The 21050-nt window shown below is 22.8% G+C and overlaps 1 protein-coding gene across 2 annotated transcripts in view; it reads right to left on the minus strand.

Annotated features, from left to right (window-relative positions):
• The window catches only part of LOC122507153, a 177271-nt gene that overhangs the window by 72021 nt on the left and 84200 nt on the right, over positions 1–21050 (minus strand). For both annotated transcript variants that reach the window (XR_006302095.1, XM_043619718.1), the window contains exon 2: positions 1771–1989. Coding sequence is in view for 1 of the 2 variants with exons in the window: in XM_043619718.1 (XP_043475653.1) it covers positions 1771–1969 (199 nt within the window). In the remaining variant the exon portion in view is untranslated. The remainder of the gene's footprint in view (positions 1–1770; positions 1990–21050) is intronic.

The raw sequence follows: 21050 nt of genomic DNA on the forward strand, positions 1-21050 counted from the left end.
AAGATTTTTTTCAATTAAAAAATTTCCAAACAATTGAATTTTGGTAAAATCTTTTAAAAATAATTGAAATTTAATAAAATTTTTTCAAAACAATTGAATTTTGGTAAAATTATTTAAAAATAATTGAAATTTGACGAAATCTTATAAAAATAATTGAATTTCTGAAAAATATAAAATAAATAATCAAATTTTTGAAGAATTTTAATTATAAATATAAACATGAAAATAAATAAATAAATAAATTTTAATAAAAAATTAAAGAAGTAAATTTAAAAAAATATAATTTACTATGTTCGTAGATAAGTAAATCTTAAAAAATATTTATAAAAAATATTTTAATGTAATTTTTCGAAAATATAATTGAATTTATTCTTAAAAGAATTTTTGTACAGTTTAAAAAAAAATTAGAAATTTTTTTAAGAATTTCAATTAAAAATGTTCACATAATGATTATTTTTTCCAAAATGTTAAAAATAATTCAGAAAAATTTTTCCTGAAACAGCTATAAATTTAATTAAGTTAGTGAAATTTTTAGTTGTTTCAATTAAGACTTTCGCTAATTTAGAGAAACTTAACGCTGTTCCAGGTGAAGCTTTTTGTCGCGTGTTGCATTATTTTTTCTACCCATGTATTTAAATTTTCGAAATTATATTTTTGAAAATATTGAAAATAATTAAATTTTAAAATTTTATAAAGAGAAAAATTCTAAGAATTACTTATTTAAAAAAAATATTAATAAATTACTTTTTAGAAGTTAGTTTTCATTAATTTTCATTTTCATAAATTTACACTAGAAAATTTGTTACCATTCAATTTTTTTGAGAATTCAATTATTTTCACAAAATTTGCAAATTAATTTCTTCAAAATTTGATTTTCAAAAATTGTAATAATAATACTTGAAAAAAATCAATTATTTTCAATTTAAAAATTTTACCAATTATTCCAAATCTTTTTAACTGGATATTTCGAAAATTTAATTAGAAAAATTATTCAAAAATAATTTTTGAAAGATTTATCTGTGTAGTTATTTTTTACACTATAGAAAAATCGAAATAATTTGGAATTTATACTAAAAAAAAAAGTTGCATTTTTTAAAAATAGTCGAAAGGAATCGCAAATATTTGAGGCCTGACATTGACATAACCTCTAAATACACTGCAGAATGTTCTGCGCAGACTCGAGAAATATATATTGATATCAATAATAGACCTGCGCAGAACGATCTTTAAATCACAAATCGTAATTTTAACGTGGGAGAGAAAAGGATAGAAACATAACCTGCATCTTTCTAGAAAAGGACAAAAAAATTTTCTATCCTTTCCTCTCTTGTGTAAAAATTACCATCTTTATACGGCTTTGGAGGTTATGATCTGCTTAAATGACCTAATAGATCATCCCGATTCTGCGCAGTGAGTTTTATAGTAAATTTTGAGGTTATGTTGAGCTGAGTAACTCAGACTATTAAATATAAATTAATTTTAAATATTATTAAATATAAATAATAATATAAATATAGTTAATAAACTATAAATTTAGTTTCTATCGAAATCGAAATCGACACACTTCAATCGATAAGTAAACGACAAACTTCAAGTGCCTCAAAATGAAGGATCATTTCGAGTCACTTCAAGTTTGTCGTTTACCATAAAATATGCTTTTTGATCCAACAACAAATCGCATGATAATGAGTGTAAATAGCAAAAGTAAATATAAATAGTAAGAATTTAGTGCTGCGCGATAATATGATTAGAGAAAGAAATAATAGTTACCTTGATTATGAGCTGGAGCAGGGGTGGCAGCAAGGGGTGGAGTGGCGTGAGACTGTTGACTCGGTGGTTGATTGGGTTGTGCAGGTGCAAGGGGCCATAAAGCCGTGGTTCCCGCTGATGACTGTTGTCCCCTCGAAACCCCTGTGTCTCCCACGGGACGACCTCCAGTCCCACCTTGGGCCACGGGAGGGACCAACATTGGACCACACCCTCCCGAGGCTGCAATCAAATAAAGCCCATCGTCAGCACTCAAATGCAATTCAAAAATTAAAACTAAAAAACATTGCTGTGCTAGCTACCATAACAATTTACTATATTGCCATTCTGTCTTAGGAAATAAAAAATTAATTAAATCACTTTGTCCTTAAGATAGACTTTCGCTGGGGATAAAGTCACCCCTAGTGAAAAAGTGAGTTAACTATGTTTTTATTTAGTATACTAGACTATTATTATTGTTATTATTATTACAGGGCTAGAATCAGTGAAAGTATTTAAAAATACGGACTTTACGGACCAAAAATAAAAAATTTACTATTATTATTATCTCCATGAAAAGCGGTTTGAATTTTCTTCCGCGAACTGTCAAGAGACCTGTCTTCTTATATATACTATTCGAGTGTGGCATTGCGCTTGTGAGAGAGAAAATGTCTCTATGCAGCCATGAGCGAACTGCGCAGATACACTTGCGCAGCGCGGGAATATTTGAAAATTTATTATACAATTTATAATTATTATTATTTATATATGTATTATATTCTACAATTTCAAATTTCTAAGGGACGAATAGTAAGTACCTAATGTCATAAATTGTAATATACAAGAAAGTGGAATTCGAATCTACATATTTTATAAAAGAGAAATTCCACGAGAAGATAAGAAAGGGACGAAATAGAAAATGTATATATATCTAAGGAATAGAGGAAAATTATGCAACAATAATGGATGATTCCGCGAATTATAGACGACATAGCGCCAGGAGAGGAGGAGATGAGAAATATTTCTAAAGTGTGAGAGAGAGTCGAGTGGAATGGAACGGCACGAGATTTCTATGTGTATATCTTAGAAACAACATTATGCTGGTCGACCTGTTGCCTGCCCCCTTCTCTCTTCTTCATCTTCTTTTCTGGTGGCCCTCACATTCTCTCAACCAGCTCAGCACTCAAGCTCCCTCTTTTCCCTCGCTCTCCCTCTTTCTATACACAATGAACGGAAACTCGCGCGTTTCGACTCATCGAAAGAGAGGAGAGAAGAGAGGACCTTTTATCTTCCTCTTTTTTTTCTCACTTTTATCTCATACCCCTTCTCTTTTTTCATTACATCCCCCCCCTCTTTCCTCCTTGTATTGCCTTCTACTATTTAGATCTACTATTTCCTACTATTTTTTACTACTTTTTCAGGGTGTCTACTGAAAATATGACTTAAAATTCCAGGACATTCCAGGACAGATTTCTTATTTTTCCAGGACATTTATATGTGTAACAGGGTTGCCACAAGTCAGGAAAGTCAAAGAATTCAGGGAAAAGTCAGGGATTTTTATTAAAAGTACTGGAAAAAATTTAATTTTTAGAATTTATAGAAAAATTCTGAATATTAGGGTCTTTCTTGTTTGCCTTATAAACTATAAAATTGCCAAGAATTCTAATACAAACCCTTCAATTTTTTCTATTTTTGACAATAATTTCTTTTTAAATAACTTTTAAATAACTTCGCATAAATTCAATTATGTTCAAAATATTTAAAAAATTTTCGTCAAAATTTCAATTATCTTTATAAATAATAAAATCCATCTCAAAAATTCAATTATTTTCAAAAAAATTTAATAAAATTCTTGGCAAAATTTCAATTATTTTCAAAAATTAAATGCATTTTCCTCATTTCAATTATTTTTGATATCTACTATTTTAATAAAATTTTCCAAAAGAATTCTATTATTTAAACAAAATTTTATTAAAAATTTAACAGGAATTCAATTACTTACCAATTTTTTTTTATAAATTTCTTCGCATCAATTCAATTTTTGCAAATTTTTTAATAAAGTTTCTCGAAAGAATTCAAATATATATATAAAGAGAATTGAAAAAAATAGTCTGAAAAATTCAATTATTTCGAAAAATTTAAATAAAATTCTTTTAATAATTCTATTATTTAAAAAAATGTTGACAAAATTCTTTACAAGATATAGTTCATTAAATTGCAATTTTAATAAAATTTTCATATACAATTCAATTGTTTTCAATACATTTCTTCTTAAGAATTCAATTATTTTCACAAATAAATTTTTTATGGGAATTCAATTATTTAAAAGAATTTGAATAAAATTCTTCGCTAGAAATCAATTATTTTCTTTCTTAAGAATTCAATTATTTTTAAAAATGTTGATAATATGCTTTATAAATTTAAAAAATTATAATAAAATCCGTCATAGAATACAATTATTTTCGTAAAAAATAAATTTCTTCTAAACAATTCAATTATTTAAGAAATTTTAATAAAATTCTTCCCAAGAATTCAATTTTTGTCAAAAATAAACATTTTCACAGGAATTCAATTATTTAAAACAAAAATTTTTATTCTTTGTCAGATTTCAATTATTTTCAATTTTTTAATGAAATTTCTAGATTTAATTTAATTATTTTTAAAAAGTTTTTAAAAATTCTAAAAAATTCAATTATTTAAGAAATTTTAATAAAATTCTTCCCAAGAATTTAATTTTTTTCAAAAATAAACATTTTCACAGGAATTCAATTATTTAAAAGAAATTTTTTTAAATTCTTTGTCAGATTTTCCATTATTTTCAATTTTTTAATGAAATTTCTAGATGGAATTTAATTATTTTTAAAAAGTTTTTAAAATTTCTGAAAAATTCAATTATTAAAAAAAATTTGAATATAATTCTTCACAAGAAATTAATTATTTTCATAAATAATAATATTTTTCTCTGGAATTCAATTATTTTTACAAAATAAAATTCTTCACAGGAATTCAATTCATTAAAAAGATTTTTAATAAAATTCGTTCCAAGAATTCAATTATTTTCATTAATAACAAAACTTATTGTAGAATTTCAATTATTTTTATAAAATTTTAAATAAAATGATAGAAAATTGCATTTATTATTACAATTTTTTTTTAAATCGCCGAAAGAATTTCAATTATTATTAAAAATTTTGATAAAATTCTTTATAAAAATTCAATTTTAAAAAATATGCAATTACTGAATAAATAATTTATTTTTGTATTTAAATAATTGAATTCTCGGGAAATTTTCTAATTAAAATTGATTAAAAAATGAATTTTTCTTCAAAATTTTAAATTATAATTGAATATTAAAAACATTATAGCGCGAATTTTTAGAAATAATTTGAATTTTGAAAAGGGTTAAAATTAAAATCTTTGAAAATTTGAATTTATAGTTATAATATTCTTATGAAATAGAATAATGATTTTATTACTCTGTGTCATGTTAAATGTATTATAAAACATGAGGAAATTTCTTCGATTTCTTCATGTTTTATTATAATATTTTCATAAGGACTTCAAGGACCAGTAGACACCCTGTTTTTACTATTTCTTACAATTTCTTACTATTTCCTACTATTTTTTACTATTTCCTACTATTTCTTACTATTTCCTTCTATTTAAATAATTAAAATTCATCTCATTTGGCTCTTTTGTTCGCGTAGAAATAGTAATGAGTTTCCTCATCGGGGCCTGGTCGAGAAATAAAATTCCTTATGGTTTTCTATTTCGATTATGTTATAGGTTTTACTTTATTAAACTATACATTAAATTTTTATTGCAAGGGATTTAGCGACTCTTTTGGAGAGGAAAAATAAGAGGAACAACTGCAAATCTCGTTGTGGACATAATCTTTCTCTGATGACGACGTCATTATCCTGATTTTCTTGTGTGACGAGTTTTTTTTATATATAATTTGTCAGAAATTCCAAGAACAAAGAAGAACACACGCTAACTTTTCTTATAAGCAATGGAAAGAACCTTTAAAGGAATTTTATGTCCACTGCCAAAAAACAAGAATTTTTATTGTAATATATTCACGGAATAAACGAATAAGGTATTTTTTACTATACTTTCTCAGTAAAACATCTAAACTGTCAATTATTTTCCAAATTCTATAAAATTCGCTGCATTTAAACTTTAAAATATGAATTTTTGTTAAAATTATAGTAAAATTCGAAAATAAAAGAAATCATTTAATTAAAAAATTTTTTTTTTAAATTGATTTTTCAAATTGATTGTAAATGGACCGAAATAGGGCGTTTTAGAGGAATTCAATCATTTTTCGATTATTAATTGCATAAAAAACAAAGGGAGTAGAAGAAGAGGAAAAAATTGACAGGTGACGCGTTGGGTTTCGATTCGGAAGTTCCGACAGCGGTTTAATTTTTAATTTCCATCGTCAGAACCGCGAGAACGGCGCGCATACACATATATATGTATAGTGAAAAAAAGGAGGGGAAAGGGGTAACAGGTTTTCAGGTTGGCAAAGCACTATAAAGAACTACCTGACGATCAGAGACCAGGGATTAACTTTGGAAAATGTCGAACAGGTGTTTCGCAAAATTATCTAAATATTTAATATTCACGCATATAAAAAATGTAAAATACGTGTTAATTTTTTCTTTTAATTATTCACTTGATAATATCGAAGAAAAAAAATTTTTCTTCGGCAATATTAATCAATATTCAAGAAAAAAAAATAAACTGAATTTCTGAAGCTTCTGTGTATTTCTGTCAACTTTTACTATTTTCAAAGTGAATTTTCCTAAGCTCGAACTAATTTTATACAAAAATTTACTTCAATCGCAGAAAATTTTACTCAAAAAATGGTGAAAATTGCTGAAAATGCGCATTAAAAGTATTACAGCGTAAATTTTTAGAAATAATTTAATTTTAAAAAGGTTCTAAATTCAAATCAATTATTTTAAAAATTTTTAATAAAATTCTTGTCAAAATTCAATTTTTAAAAAATTTTTTAAAAAATTCTTTTTAGGAATTCCATTATTATCAAATTTTTTGATAAAATTCTTTGCGACAATTCAATGATTTTCAATACATTAATTTTAAAATTGAAAATATTTGAAAAGAAAAATTATAAAAAAAAGTTAAGAAACAAAAAAGCAAACAACTAACTTTCGACTGCGAACAGATTACCGGAACATGTACTTTATTAATATTAATAATTAATTTTAAACAGAAGTTAAATTTTCAGTTGAACTGAAACGAATAAATAGAAAAAAAATAAAAGAATATCTTACTAGTTTTAAAAAAATAATAAATCCCCTCATTTACATAAAAATAATAAATTCCGTGAGGAAAATGAAAATACACAATTATAATCCTTAAAAGAAATTTAAATGTAAAATACAAAAAGAAAATGATGGCATTTTTTTTTTCATTTAAATTTTCTCTTCAGGAATGATTGAATAAAATATTTTTCGAGACAATTTTTCCTCTCGCATTTTACAAAACAGGAGAGGAGAGAAGGAAAAATTGTTAAGAGAGAGAGGTGTTTCGATTTAATTTAACAATGTTTTTCAATCGCGCCTCGTTAACTGCTCCCATAGTGAATCTAATCATAAGTAGGTACGCGCGCTGTATAATCGACATTAATAAACATAGTGATTACGCGTTTCCGCGACCACCTCTCTTTAGTATTCATATATACATGTATATAAATATACCTATATATTAGCGTCAAATTGTATACATTCTTTTTTTTTCTTTTTTCTTTTTCATTCTTTCAAATAAAAGTGTATGTATGTATATGCATTTTTTCATAATGCATTTTTTCCTTAAATATGAATTTTATTTAAACGTTCAAGTCACCCGAGCTTAATTCGTGAAACGCGTGATGTTTACACGCAGCTGCAGACTCTCATATATACTATTCTCATTTAATTTTGCTTTAAAACTTTAAGCACACGCGAAAATAAAGTGAAGTGAATATAAAAAAAAACTGCTGCAGTGTGTGAATTTAACACACTTCATATATATAACGTCAATTTTTATATTTCGAAAAAAGGGATTTTATTTTGTGAAAGAAAGAACCTTTTAGAGTTTATAAAAATTTTTATATTCTCATTTTTTAATAGTTTCGCAATTTTTTTATTTCTCGCGCTATATATTTTAATTATTTTATAATTTATATTTTATACACTGAAAAAATTTGTTCAATTCAACTAATTAAATTCTCTATTCTCAAATAAATATTAACACTTGAATCGAATAATTTTTATTTAAATCAATATTAAATGGTATATTTCAGGGTTACCACAAAAATTTCATTTTGTTTTTCCCTAATTTCCAGATATTTGAATTTTTCCCTGACCTTAAAGAATATTTTGATTCACTAAAAATAATTAGATAAAAAAATTTTTCAAATGGATTAATTTACGAATTTCTTTAATATTGTAAAATTATTCGCAAACATCAAAAACTTCTTTTCTGAATAAATATTTATTCTATTATTATTTTTCCATAGGAATTAAAATTCTTCAAAAAAAAATCAAATACAAACCTTTTGAAATCCTTTTCATTCAATTATTATTTTCTAGAATTTTTAAATAAAATTCTTCTTTAAAGCAATTATCTTTAATAATTTTTGAAAAAGTTCTTTGAGAATTTTTAAATCCATTTGTTTACAATTCAGTTTTAAGAAATTTGAATTATTCAGAAATTCTTCAATTGAATATGTATACTAAAAAATAAACACTTCAAATTATTTCAGAAAAAAAATTCAATTAAACTTTTTCAAAATAATTAATTCTACAGAATTGTTGGTTATAATTATGAAAAATTAACATTTTCAAAGAATTTAATTTGAAACCTTTTCAAAATTCAATTATTTCTTCAAATTGATGATATATAATGCTTTTAATATTCAAATATTATTTGAATATTTTAATAATTTGAATAATAAATATTCAAATCTAAAATTTTAACTGAAATTCATTTTTATGAAATGAAAATCAATTTTTATTAGAAAATTCTACGAGAATTCAATTATTTAAATGCAAAAATAAATAATTTATTGAATAATTAAATATTTCTTAAAATTGAATTCTTATAAAGAATGTAATCAAAAACTTTTTTAAATAATTTATTTCTTTTGACGATTTTTAACAAAATTGTTAAGAACAATTACATTTTTCGAGGAATTCGATTAAAAATAATTGAAATTCTGCGATGAGTTTTATTATTCATTGGAAAATAATTGAATTCCTGTAAGAAATTTTATTATTTATGTGAATAATTGAATTATTGCGAAGAAATTCTTAAAAAAAAAATTTTACAAATTGAATTCCTGAGAAATTTTTTATTATTTATGAAAATAATTGAACTATTGCCAAGAATTTTATAAAAATTTTTGAAAATAATTGAATTTCAGAGAAGAATTTTATTATTTATAAAGATAATTGAAATTTTGACGATAATTCTAATTAAATTCTTTTGAAGAATTTCTTTGAATTCTTTTTAAACATAATGGAGTTTTTTTTAATAATTTTAATTGAAAATTTTTGAAAGCATTTGCATTTTATGAAGAATTTTATTAAAATTATATTGAAAATAATTAAATTCTTGCGAAGAATTTTACTATTTTATAAAAATAATTGAAATGTTTCGAAGAATTTATTAAAATTTTAAGAAATAATTAAATTGTTATGAAGAAATGTTATAGAAATATTCAGAAATAATGAAATTTTTTTAGAGAAATTCAATTAAAGTTGTTTTGAAAATAATTAATTAAACGAAAGTTTAATAAATAATAAATAAAGTAAAACACAAAAAGCGAAATTTTCAAGTTTAGATAAAGCTCAAGGTTAATTGAAATTGAGGAAAAATTATTCTTTTCATTAAAATATCACAAAAGTAAATATCCCTCGTCCAAAGACCTCTAAAATCGACTAAAAGTGTTAAAATCGCTTTTATACGCGCGACAAAGATTGATAACATTCTGCCTATTTTGTCGGTGTATATGCGCGCATATATATTCTTTCCCGTAAAAAAGAAAAAAAAAACCCAACATTAAAATTCCATTTACTATTCGTTTATACCATACTACTTTTTTTTATATATTTATTATACTCTTCGTCTTTCTTTCCATACACAACGTGTGTATACAACACTTTAGAACCACTTTTCAAACTTTTCTAAGAACTCGCAAAGAAATGTCAAAAAAAAAAAAAATAGTAAAAAAATAACAGAAAAAACGAAAGAGAAATTTTGCAGCAATTAATTAGGAAAAAGTGAATTTTATAAAAAGAAGAAAGGGCACTTGCAGGACCCGATCAGAACCTAATTATTAATCAGGCCTAATTAATAATAATAATAATTTTAATTTATTTTTAATTAATTTTAAATTTGTGTAAAGTTATAAAATGATAAACATCTATTTTTAATTTTTATGATGAAAATAATCTTGTAAAAATTTTCCTAGATAATAATTCAATTATTCAAAAAAATAATTGAATTTTTCACAGGAGTTCAATAATTATTTAGAAATCATAACAAAATCCAATTCAAGAATTCAATTATTTTTAAAAATAATAAAATTTTCATTGGAATTCAATTCTTTTAAATACAATTTTAATAAAATTCTTCTCAAAAATTCAATTATTTTTTTAATTTCTGCAAAAATTCAATTCTTTGTATAGGAATAATGAATTTTTCCGCAAGGATTCAATTCTTTAAAAAAGTTTTAATCAAATTCAATTATTCAAGAATCCAATTATTTTCAGAAATAATTAAAAATGTCGATTTATTAAAAATCATTGAATTCTTCTATAAAGTATTTATAAAAAAATTTGAAAATAATTGAATTCATTTCAAGAATTTTATCAATATTTTTTTCAATAATTGAATTGCTTCAAGAAAAAGTAATTAAAATTGTATTGAACATAATATAATTCTTGAAAATTTTTTTATTAAAATTCTTTAAAAGAATTGAATTATTGTTTTAAATATTTTTTTATGTTTTTAAAATAATTGTGTTTATTATTAAAAAAAAATTAATTTTAATTGAAAATTTTGAAAATAATTGAATTTTTTTCTAGAAATTATATTAAAATTATTGTATCTGAAAATAATTGAATTTCTCAGAAAAATTTTTATTTTTTACAAAAATAATTGAATTTTTGACTATAGAATTTTATTTTTTACAACAAGAATTGTATTTTTGCCAAGAATTCTTATAATTTATAAAAATAATTGAATTGTTTCGATGAATTTTATTACAGAATTGTTGATAATAATTGAATTTAAATTTAAATTTCTGAAAATAATTTAATTTTTGACAAACTTTTTTATTTTTTACAAAAATAATTGAATTTTTGACAAGAATTTTTTTTTTTACAAAAATAATTGAATTTTTCACTAGAATTTTATTTTTTACAAAAAGAATTGTATTTTTGCCAAGAATTGTTATTTTTTACAAAAATAATTGAATTTTTGCCAAGAATTTTATTTCTTACAAAAATAATTGAATTTTTGCCAAGACTTTTACAATTTATAGAAACAATTGAATGTTTTGATGAATTATATTAAAATTGTATTGAAAATAATTAAATTACTCCGAAACATTTTATTATTTATGAAAATAATTTAATTCCTCAGAAGAATTTTATTATTTATGAAAATAGTTTAATATTCTTGAGAAGAATTTTTTTATTTATGATGAAAATAATTGAATTCTGGCGATGAATTTTTTTATTTAAGATTTAAAATAATTGAATTCTGGCGGAGGATTTTAAAAATTCACAAAAATAATTGAAATTTTTTTGAAGAATTTTATCTGAATTTTGGAAAAAAATTGAATTCTTTTTTGAAACTGTTTTAAATAGAATTGAATTTTGTCGAAGAATTTTATTAAAATATTATTTAAATAATTGAATTCTTTTGAAAAATTTTATTAGAATAGTACTCAGATATTGAAAATCATTGATAGGACTTTTTATTTTTTACAAAAATAATTGAATTTTTGACAAGAATTTTATATTTTACAAAAATAATTGAATTTTATTTTTTGCACAAAAGAATTGGATTTTTGCCAAGAATTTTGTTTTTTACAAAAATAATTGAATTTTTTGACAAGAATTTTACAATTTATAAAAATAATTAAATTTTTGTCAAGAATTTTACTATTTATAAAAATAATTGAATTGTTTCGATGAATTCTCTTAGAGAATTTTTGAAACAATTGAATTTAAAAAATATTTTTAAAATAATTGTATTCTTTTAAAAAATTTTATTAAAATTGTATCGAAAATAATTGAATTGCTCCGAAATATTTTAATATTTATATGAAAATAATTGAATTCATCTGAAGAATTTGATTATTTATGAAAATAATTATTTTAATTCTTGCGATGAATTTTTTTATTTATGATGAAAATAATTGAATTCTGGCATAACACACATTGGACTAAATTACCAATATGTATGAGTGTGAAACACGTCGGACGCAAAACGATTTATGTAGACGCAATCGTGAATGGCATAGTAAATTCAAGTATAATAAGGGTGCGGCCGGAAAACGGGCTTGATCTTGGACTTACTGCGCGCTTTGGTCTCTCCACACACACACACAGTGTATTTTCTTCTTTCGTTTCACGCAACGCGTACACCATGAGCGTATGTAACATTCAAAAAAAAAAAAAAAGAAAATAATACACTTTCGGAATGTGTTATAGATAAGCATGCGTACTTTGGAGCTTACAGTGCTTATATGCGAGATAGGATTACAGTCACGATAAAACTTATTTTTCTCTACTATATATATATACACGCATATTAGTCGCATGTGCGGCTAACCAAGATCCCGCAGAAGTTGGTTTAGCCATTTTTTTTTCGCCGTTTTTAAATTATATGGGTTCTTTGACAAACAAGTCTTATAGGAGAGATAAAATTTGCGATAGACAGAAATCAACAGTTGAGTAACTTTTACTATACTTGGATAGTAAAACTGGTTAAATAGTAATTTTTGCCCACTTTTTATTTTTTAAATTAATTTTTACAATTTTCAGGGGTGGGGTTTGTAATTTTGACTTTCGACTATCGATTTGATTTTGAATTTGACATTGAGTTTTTGACACTGACTTTAACTATATAATAACTTTGATTTTTACTTTGAGCTTGACCCTTAAAACTTTGTTTTCACTTTAAATTTTTTAACTTTGACTTTCACTTTCACTTCGAATTTCAAAGTTATTTCAGTCAAAGTGAAAGTGAAAGTGGAAGTTAAAATCAAAATATCAATGTTAACATTGAATTTTTGACTTTAATTTTGACTTTCGAAGCGATTTTGACTTTAAAGTCAAAATCGATTCGAAAGTCAAAATTAAAGTCAAAACCTCAATGTCGAAGTCAATATCGAATCTAAAATTAAAGTTAAAGTCAAAAAATCGATATCAAAGTCAAAATTAAAGACAAAATGTTTGTTTTAATATCAAAATCAAATCAAAGGACAAAATTAAAGTCAAAAAATTAATTTCGAAGCCAATGTTACAGTCAAAATTTAATCGAATGTCTAATTGAAAATCAAAGCTAATATTAAAAAATCAATGATAAAGACAAAGTCGATTTAAAAATCAAAAAATTAAAGTTAAACTCAAAAAATCAATATAAAAGTCAGAAAGGCAATTTTAATATCAAAATCGAATCAAAAGTCAAAATTAAAGTGAAAAAATTAATTTCAAAGTAACAATCCAGGCAAAAATCGAAATTAAAGTTAAAAATGTAATTTCGAAGTAAAAATCGAGTCGAAAATGAAAATTCTAGTCACAAAGTCAATTTTAATGTTAAAATCAAATCAAAGGTCAAAATTAAAGTCAATAAATTAATTTCGAAGTCAAAATGGAGTGAAAAGTTAAAAATTAAAGTGAAAAAATTAATTTCGAAGTAAAAATTTTGAGTCAAAATTAATGTCAAAAAATTAATTTCGAAGCCAAACTCGAGTCGAAAATCAAACTTCTAGTCAAAATTGATATCAAAAAATTAAATTCGAAGCCAAAATCGAGTCGAAAATCAAACTTCTAGTCAAAATGTCAATTTTAATGTTAAAATCGAATCAAAAGTCAAAATTAATATCAAAAAATTAATTTCGAGAGAATTAAAAATCGAGTCGAAAATCAAACCTCTTGTCAAAATGTCAATTTTAATGTCAAAATCAAATCAAAAGGTCAAAATTAAAGTTAAAAAATTGATTTCGAAGTCAAAATCGAATCGAAAGTTCAAAATTAGGTAAAAAAATTAATTTTAGAGTCAAATTCGAGTCAGAAGTCAAAATTAATGTCAAAAAATTAATTTCGAAGGCAAAATCGAGATGAAAATCAAACTTCTGGTCAAAATTAATTTCGAAGCCAAAATCGAGTCGAAAATCAAACTTCTAGTCAAAATGTCAATTTTATGTCAAAATCGTATCAAAAGTCAAAATTAAAGTCAAAAAATTAATTTCGAAGAAAAATTGGATCAAAAATGAATTTTCTAGTCAAAAAGTCAATTTTAATGTCAAAATCAAATCAAAGGTCACAATTAAAGTTAAAAAATTAATTTCGAAGTCAAAATCGAATCGAAAATTCAAAATTAAGTAAAAAATTAATTTCAGAGTCAAATTCAAGTCAGAAAAATAATTGAATTTTTCTGATAAATATTTTTATTTATTAAAATAATCGAATTTTGTAAAGAATTTTTTTAAAATTCCTAAAAATAATTGAATTTTGGAAAAGAATTCTATTTAAATTTTTGTTAAAATAATTGAATTCTTGGCGAAAAGTTTGGTATTTATAAAGATAATTGAATTCTTGATGAGATATTCGTTCAAATTTTTAGAAATAATTGAATTTCTTCGAAGAATTTTATTACTTCTGAAAATAATTGAATTCTTCTGATGATAATTTTGGTATTTATAAAGATAATAATTGAACTCTTGATGAGATATTCGTTCAAATTTTTAAAAATGATTGAATTTTTCCAAGAATTTTATTACTTTTGAAAATAATTGAATTTTGTAAAGAATTTTTTTTAAATTCTTAAAAATAATCTTTTATCTCTTTTATCTTTTAGCTCTTTTTGGAAAAGAATTTCCATTATTTATACGTTTTATTAAAATAGATAAAAATGTTTTTTTTCCAAATAATTAATGTAAAGCGTGGTAGAAAATAACAAAGAAAATATGTAACGAGTAATAAAGTAATAAAAGTATTGTGAATACCGTGTAAATAGTATAAATAGTAAAAATCGTAAAAGAAAGTAATAATAGTATATTTACTAAAAATAATCGAAATATAGTAATTTAAGTATTAAAAATAGTAAATATATAGTAAAATAGTAAAACTATAGTAAAACTATAGCAAAGATATTAAATGTAATGAAAGAAATAAAAGTAATCAAAAAACTGAAAGTAATAAGAGTATAATAATAAAAGTAATAAAAGAATTAAAAAGAAATAAAATTGAGGAAAATTTAAAAAAAAAAACAGAATAGATTATATATTGTCTCAAATAATGAGCCACTTTGAATGCAATTTTTCTTAGGAATGGAAGTAATTGCCAGAGAGAGAAAGAGAGAGGTTGATTATCACTCCGTCGTAAAAGTTGTCAATTTGATAAATCTCAAGAGAAGAATGACAACATCACTATTGAATCCTGAGGGAAATGTGTATATATATATCTATACCTACTAAGCGTAACTTAGACAAGGAATGTCGTTTTTCCAACAAGAGACGTTTAATTGTTATCGACCAACCATGAAATCAGTGACGGCGCAACGATCCTGGCTCTTTTCTCTCTGTTTCTTGCATTAAAAACACGGCAAAACGAAAAAAAATTACAAAACTTCTAGTTCTACGCCACAGTAATTTCGATAATTGAATGGCCTTCGGGAAAAAAAATAACGAGAAAAGCACACCACTGATGACACTCTGCTGATATTAAATGTATTTATCTATATAGTCTGCGTCCTAAATAGAAAAAATAAGTGCAAGTTTACATAAATTATATCAAGATGACCAACATTTTTTCACTATCTGCATATATGCAAATATAATAACAAAGGGAAAATGAAAGGAAAATTATTGTTGTATTTTTTTTTTAGAGAAAGAACGAATCAAAAGTGTTCCTTCGCAACAATTTTGTTTCCTTCGATTCAATTTTGATTTTGACATTGGTTTTAACTCCTTCGATTTTATTTTAGACTTTGACATTTACTTATTTACTAGAAATTAATTTTTTGACTTTAATTTTGACTTTTGATACGATTTTGACATAAAATTGACATTTTGACTAGAAGTTTGATTTTCGACTCGATTTTGGCTTCGAAATTAATTTTGACCAAAAGTTTGATTTTCAACTCGATTTTGCCTTCGAAATTAATTTTTTGACATTCATTTTGAATTCTGACTCGAATTTGACTCTGAAATTAATTTTTTTGAACGAATATTTCATCAACAATTCAATTATCTTCATAAATACCAAAATTTTTCGCCAAGAATTCAATTATTATCAAAAATATAAAACGAATTCTTTCTAAAATTCAATTATATTTTGGAATTTAAAAAAAATTCTTTTCAAAATTCAATTATTTTCAAAAGTAATAAAATTCTTCGAAGAAATTCAATTATTCTTAAAAATTTGAACGAATATCTCATCAAGAATTCAATTATCTTTATAAATACCAAAATTTTTCGCCAAGAATTAAATTATTTTCAAAAATTTAAATTGAATTCTTTTCCAAAATTCAATTATTTTTAGGAATTTTGAAAAAATTCTTTACAAAATTCGATTATTTTCATAAATAACAATATTCATCAGAAAAATTCAATTATTTTCCTGACTTGAATTTGACTTTGAAATTAATTTTTTCACTTAATTTTGAACTTTCGATTAGATTTTGACTTCGAAATTAATTTTTTAACTTTAATTTTGACCTTTGATTTGATTTTGACATTAAAATTGACTTTTTTACTAGAAAATTCATTTTTGATTCAATTTTTCTTCGAAATTAATTTCTTGACATTATAATTTTGACTAGAAGTTTGGTTTTTAACTCGATTTTGGCTTCGAATTTAATTTTGACTCGATTTTAACTTCGAAATTAATTTTGACTCGATTTTGACTTCGAAATTAATTTTTTGACTTTTATTTTTAACTTATTTTGACTCCATTTTGACATCGAAATTAATTTTCTCACTTTAACTTCGACTTTTAATTCGATTTTTACTTTGAAATTAATTTTTTGACATTAATTTTGACTTCTGACTCGAATTTGACTTTGAAATTAATTTTTTTACTTAATTTTTAACTTTCGATTCGATTTTGACTTCAAAATTAATTCTTTGACTTTAATTTTCAATTAATTATTTGTTTTTCAAAATAATTAATTCTGCAGAATTGTTGGTTATAAGTATGAAAAATTAAGATTTTCAAAGAATTTAATTTGAAACCTTTTCAAAATTCAATTATTTTTTAAAATTCATGCTATAAATGCTTTTAATATTCAAATATTATTTGTAAATTTGAATAATAAATATTCAAATGTAAAATTTTTACTGTTATTTATTTTTTAATCAATATTTTTATTAGAAAATTCTACGAGAATTCAATTATTTAAATACAAATAAAATGCAAATAAATAATTTATTGAATAATTAAATATTTCTTAAAATTGAATTCTCATAAAGAATGTTATCAAAAAAATTTTTAATATAATTGAATTATCTTGACAAGTTTTAATACAATTTTTAAGAATAATTATAATTTCATTTCTTAAGAAATATTATAGAACATTTTTTTCAGCATCTAATCATTTTTAAAGTGAATCAGAATATTCTTTTCTGGTTAGGGAAAAAGTTAAAGTTTTGTCTGGAAATCAGGGAAAAAGTAAATTAAATTTTTGTGGCAACTCTGATAATAAAAGAGATGGTTGAACCTGGCCCCAATTATAGTCAGGGTTTTTAATTTTATTTTTATTTTACAAATATAGAAGTGAGGAATGTTGTCGGACAGCAGCGATTGTATATTTTTAGGTATTAGACTATATATAAATTAAGCGGATAAAATCAAAAATGTCATATACGCTTTCTCATATTTCGCAGAGTAGGTTAAAATTGTTATTAACGGCGTGAATTATTATCGGTGCAATTAACTGTGACGGTTTGCTAATTGCTGGAATCTAGTGAAACATAAAACTAAATAGAAGGCGTCAAGTGAATACTGCCGAGTACGAAGAATTTTCATTATAAATTTAATTTTATCGTTGCGCCCAACCAATGGAAATATTCCCATAATATTGGCGGTAAATTTAAGTCTTATTTTTGGGGACTCAAAATTGGTTCATGAGAGTAATTTTTACTATTAATTTTACTACCAGTAAAATCTTGCCCGCTTTTCTGATTTAAAACTTTTATTATTATTTCGATGATTCGATTTCGACTTTAACTTTGAATTTTTGACTAACAGTTTCGACTTTTGATTCCATTTTCATTTTAACTTTGACTTTCGATTCAATTTTGTTTTTAATGACTTTTTGATTTTAACTTTGACTTTTGATTCAATTTTTACTGTAACATTGATTTGGTAATTAATTTTTTGATATCCTTGAAAAGGATGAGAAAAAAATTGAGAGAAGATTGAGAGAAATTGAGAAGAAGAAAAAAATGGAAAAGAACAAAAACAAAATTTAATTAATAATTAAAAAAAAACTGGAAAAAAATTCATGACTAAAAATTGTTTTAAAAATTATTTTTAAAAATGATTGAAAAAACCAACTATTTTTACAACTCTCCTATGTAAAGAATCTTAAGACCTGTTTCCTTACGCATATAATAAAAAAAATCCCCTGCAATTTTCTTTATCGTAAAATTGAACTATTAATAGTTCCTCGTGTATTAAAGTTGTAGAAACAGAATATATATATATGTTTTCCGGTTATTCACAAACGAGATATAGTTATGAATAAATGAAATTTGTACGAGAGATCCTTAAGGGTGTCACACACGTTCTATATAATACATAAAAGAGGAAAACTCACGTCTGCAAAGGCAATATATACACATATATAGATAAAGTCGAGGACGTGTGTCACTACATTCTTAGATCGGTCCATTCTGAATCCCCGCTCTTTTCATTTCGCTGAAGCATCTTCTCTGGAGTACTCACTACTTTCCTCAAACACACACACACACACACACATACATCAGATGTATATGTATACTATGCAATACACATAGTAGATATATTCTACTATTACTACTACTATTTTTTTTATTTCACACAATGGGGCATTCAAGGTGAAATTTTCATTAAAAAAATAAAAAAATTTTCTTTTAGTTCAGAATAATTTTTTTCCAATTGATTATAAAAAATAAGAAAACACGTATTTTTTTACTTTCTTATTCGATGAAATTTGTGGAAGTTGTGATTTTTTTAAGTTCAAGTTCTTCATAAGGCCGAAAACGTTTAAAATACATTTTCCTCTTATTAGTAAATAATTCAGGCCTCGGATCGACTTTAACGAACAAAAAAAGTCGCTTTAGTCGATTAAAAATAGAAAAAAAGTCGAAAAAGTCGTTTATTTAATTTAGTGTTGTCACAAATATTTTATTTTCTATTTCCCTTGATTCTTCACTGATTTCTAAATTCAATTAATCAACACTTGTATAATTTTGCTAAATAAAATATTTAAATACTTCTTATTTCTTTTTTCACTAGGAACTAAATTTAAAAAATTTCAAATTCTGAAATTTAATAATTTCTAAAAATTAAAACTATAAACCTTACAAAAATTCAATTATTTTCGACAATTTTTAACTAAACTTCATGTCTAAATCAATTATCTATATATTACTTTTTAATATTTCTCCGAAAGTTCTTCAAGAATTCAATTATTTAAATAAAAAAATTCAATTTTTTATAATAATTGAATTTCAATTTAAAAGAATTGAAATTTTTATAATAATTCATTTTTCTTTTTAAAGATATTAAGGTAGAATATATTTTAAAAAATTTCAAAAATTTTAATAAATAAATTCGTAAAATTAACTTTTTAAAAATATTTCTAAATAATTTTTGAAAGACGCAATAGTTTTACAATTATACATGACAATTAAATTTTTTTTCTTTTAAAATTGAAATTTGGTAAAATCTTTTTAAAAAATAATTTAAATTTAGTAAAATCTTTGAAAAATAATTAAAATTTGCAATGAATTTTAATTAAATTCCTTAAAATAATTAAATTTGGCAAAAGTTTTAATAAAATTTCTGAAAATAATTGAATTTTGCAAACAGTTTTATTAAAATTCATGAAAATAATTGATTTTTTCAATAAATTTAAAAAAAAATCCTGATAATAATTAAATTTTGCAAAAAAATTTTTAAAAATTCCTGAAAATTGGATTTAGACAAAAATTTTATTAAAATTGATAAAAATAATTGAATTTTGCAACAAATTTTAATAATATTCCTGAAAATTGAATTTAGAAAAAAATTTTATTAAAATTTCTGAAAATAATTGAATTTTGCAAAGAGTTTTATTAAAATTATAAATGAATTAGAATTTTAGTAAAATTCCAGAAAAAAATTAAATTTTTTCAAAGAGTTTTATTAAAATTATAAATGAATTAGAATTTTAGTAAAATTCCAGAAAAAAATTAAATTTTGCAAAGAGTTTTATTAAAATTAATGAAAGTAATTGAATTTTGCAACGAATTTTGATACAATTCCTGAAAATTGAATTTAGACAAAAATTTTATTAAAATTCATGAAAGTAATTGAATTTTGCAACGAATTTTAATAATATTCCTGAAAATTGAATTTAGACAAAAATTTTATTAAAAGTTCTGAAAATAATTGAATTTTGCAAAGAGTTTTATTAAAATTATAAATGAATTAGAATTTTAATAAAATTCCAGAAAAAAATTTAATTTTGCAAAGAGTTTTATTAAAATTCATGAAAATAATTAAATTTTTCAATAAATTTAAAAAAAAATCCTGAAAATTGAATTTAGACAAAATTTTTTATTAAAATTCCTGAAAATAATTGAATTTTGCAAAAAAATTTTTAAAAATTCCTAAAAATTGAATTTAGACAAAAATTTTATTAAAATTCATGAAAATAATTGAATTTTGCAACGAATTTTTTAAAAATTCCTAAAAATTGAATTTAGACAAAAATTTTATTAAAATCTCTGAAAATAATTGAATTTTGCAAAGGGTGTTATTAAAATTAGAGATGAATTAGAATTTTAATGAAATTTCAGAAAGAAA

The sequence above is a fragment of the Leptopilina heterotoma genome, unplaced genomic scaffold (assembly GCF_015476425.1).
Source record: "Leptopilina heterotoma isolate Lh14 unplaced genomic scaffold, ASM1547642v1 Lhet_45, whole genome shotgun sequence".
In the NCBI taxonomy this organism is placed as follows: domain Eukaryota; kingdom Metazoa; phylum Arthropoda; class Insecta; order Hymenoptera; family Figitidae; genus Leptopilina; species Leptopilina heterotoma.